The sequence below is a fragment of the Corvus brachyrhynchos genome, unplaced genomic scaffold (assembly GCF_000691975.1).
Source record: "Corvus brachyrhynchos isolate BGI_N302 unplaced genomic scaffold, ASM69197v1 scaffold60, whole genome shotgun sequence".
Classification (NCBI taxonomy): domain Eukaryota; kingdom Metazoa; phylum Chordata; class Aves; order Passeriformes; family Corvidae; genus Corvus; species Corvus brachyrhynchos.
In genome coordinates, this window is record NW_008236767.1 from 4,890,192 (window position 1) to 4,891,623 (window position 1,432).

The 1,432-nt window shown below is 48.0% G+C and overlaps 1 protein-coding gene across 1 annotated transcript in view; it reads left to right on the plus strand.

Moving 5' to 3' along the window:
- Positions 1 to 1,432, plus strand: part of MRPL15 (mitochondrial ribosomal protein L15) — a 9,872-nt gene that overhangs the window by 1,726 nt on the left and 6,714 nt on the right. The window contains exons 3-4 of the mRNA XM_008644967.2: positions 5 to 78; positions 978 to 1,135. Of these exons, the coding sequence (XP_008643189.1) occupies positions 5 to 78; positions 978 to 1,135 (232 nt within the window). The remainder of the gene's footprint in view (positions 1 to 4; positions 79 to 977; positions 1,136 to 1,432) is intronic.

Sequence of the window (1,432 nt, forward strand, 5' to 3'; positions counted from 1 at the left end):
CGGGCCCTGGAGCTGCTGCGCTCGCTGCCCAGGGTCAGCCTGGCCAACCTGAGGCCCAACCCCGGCTCCAAAAAGCGGGTGAGTGCCTGCAGCCTGCCCGGGGGGCCCTGGTGGCAGGACTGTCTCTAGGCAGCCGGCGCGCCCGGTCCCGGCGTGGTTCGCCCCCAGGGCTGTCGGAAGGACATCACCCTGGCAGGACCAGGAGAGCGACCTGGCCAGAATAGGCGTGGAAAGGCAAAGGAGTGGATGGCACTGCTGTGTGTGTTGGCCCCAAGCTTGCCCTTTGCGTGCTTTGTTGCCGATGTGTGTGGCCATCCCCACAGAGAACTGGCTGATGAGTGGTGCTGGCTGAACCTCAGGTCCATTGGTGGGGCTGGAGGGGAATAGTAAAAGGTTTTTCATTCCACATGTTAATGGGATGGAGTAGTATGTTTGGAAAGGGAAGGTCAGAAGGCTTACGAAGAAAAGGCATGTGATGCCAGCTAGCATTCTTTTTACTGTCTCTTGGAAACAAAACTGTTACCTGTCTCCTTATAAAGTGGTAGAGAAATTAAGACAAGAAACCAGGGAGAAACCCTGCGGGGATTTGGGGGGAATGTTGAACAGGGGGATGAGGTTCAAAGGCTGAAACCGTAGGAACAGAGAAGGGAACAGCAAGCAGCACTCTCCTAAAAGTGCTCAAGACTCCCTAGAGCTACTAAATAGTATAGAATTCAAGTGCAGCTTTGTGTTAGACACGGCCATCCCTGCCACCAAAGGAAGCTGACTTGTCCCCATACTATTTGTGGTGCCAGCCTAAAGCTGTGCTCTGCAAAAACCATTAACTGCTTTTCTGTTTTTCCACTAGAAAAGATCTATAACATAATTTTTTCCTCAAGAATCAGCATTTCGCTCAATTGCTTATATCAAAAATCTAATGTTTTATAGATACTTGTCTCTGAAGTAGTCGACTAAATGTATCATTGCTTGTTTTGAAGGAAAGAAGACGTGGCCGTGGAAGATACGGAGGTAGGAAGTGTGGCCGAGGTCACAAAGGAGAAAGACAAAGAGGGAATCGCCCCCGATTAGGCTTTGAGGGTGGTCAAACTCCATTTTACCTGGCCATACCAAAATACGGATTTAATGAGGGACATAGGTAAGTTTCTTCACGTTTACTTGGAAATTAATAATTGTCTGCTTTTCTTGATCCTTCTCCTGAAGCAAGAATCTAATATGCCAGAACAGGCCTAACTGAAAAAAGTTCGGCGTCCCAAATTTCTCTCAGGTTGTTAGCTACTTTACCAGAAGAATCTCCCATTTCTTGTGAGATCATTCTTTTAATTATTTCCTGGTTTGCACATCTGCTTATTTACTCTCTTCATAATCCTTCATGTGTAGCAGGCTACCCTCCTCTTCCAGCTGAGTGAATTTCTCCTCTGAAACAATTCCTTCA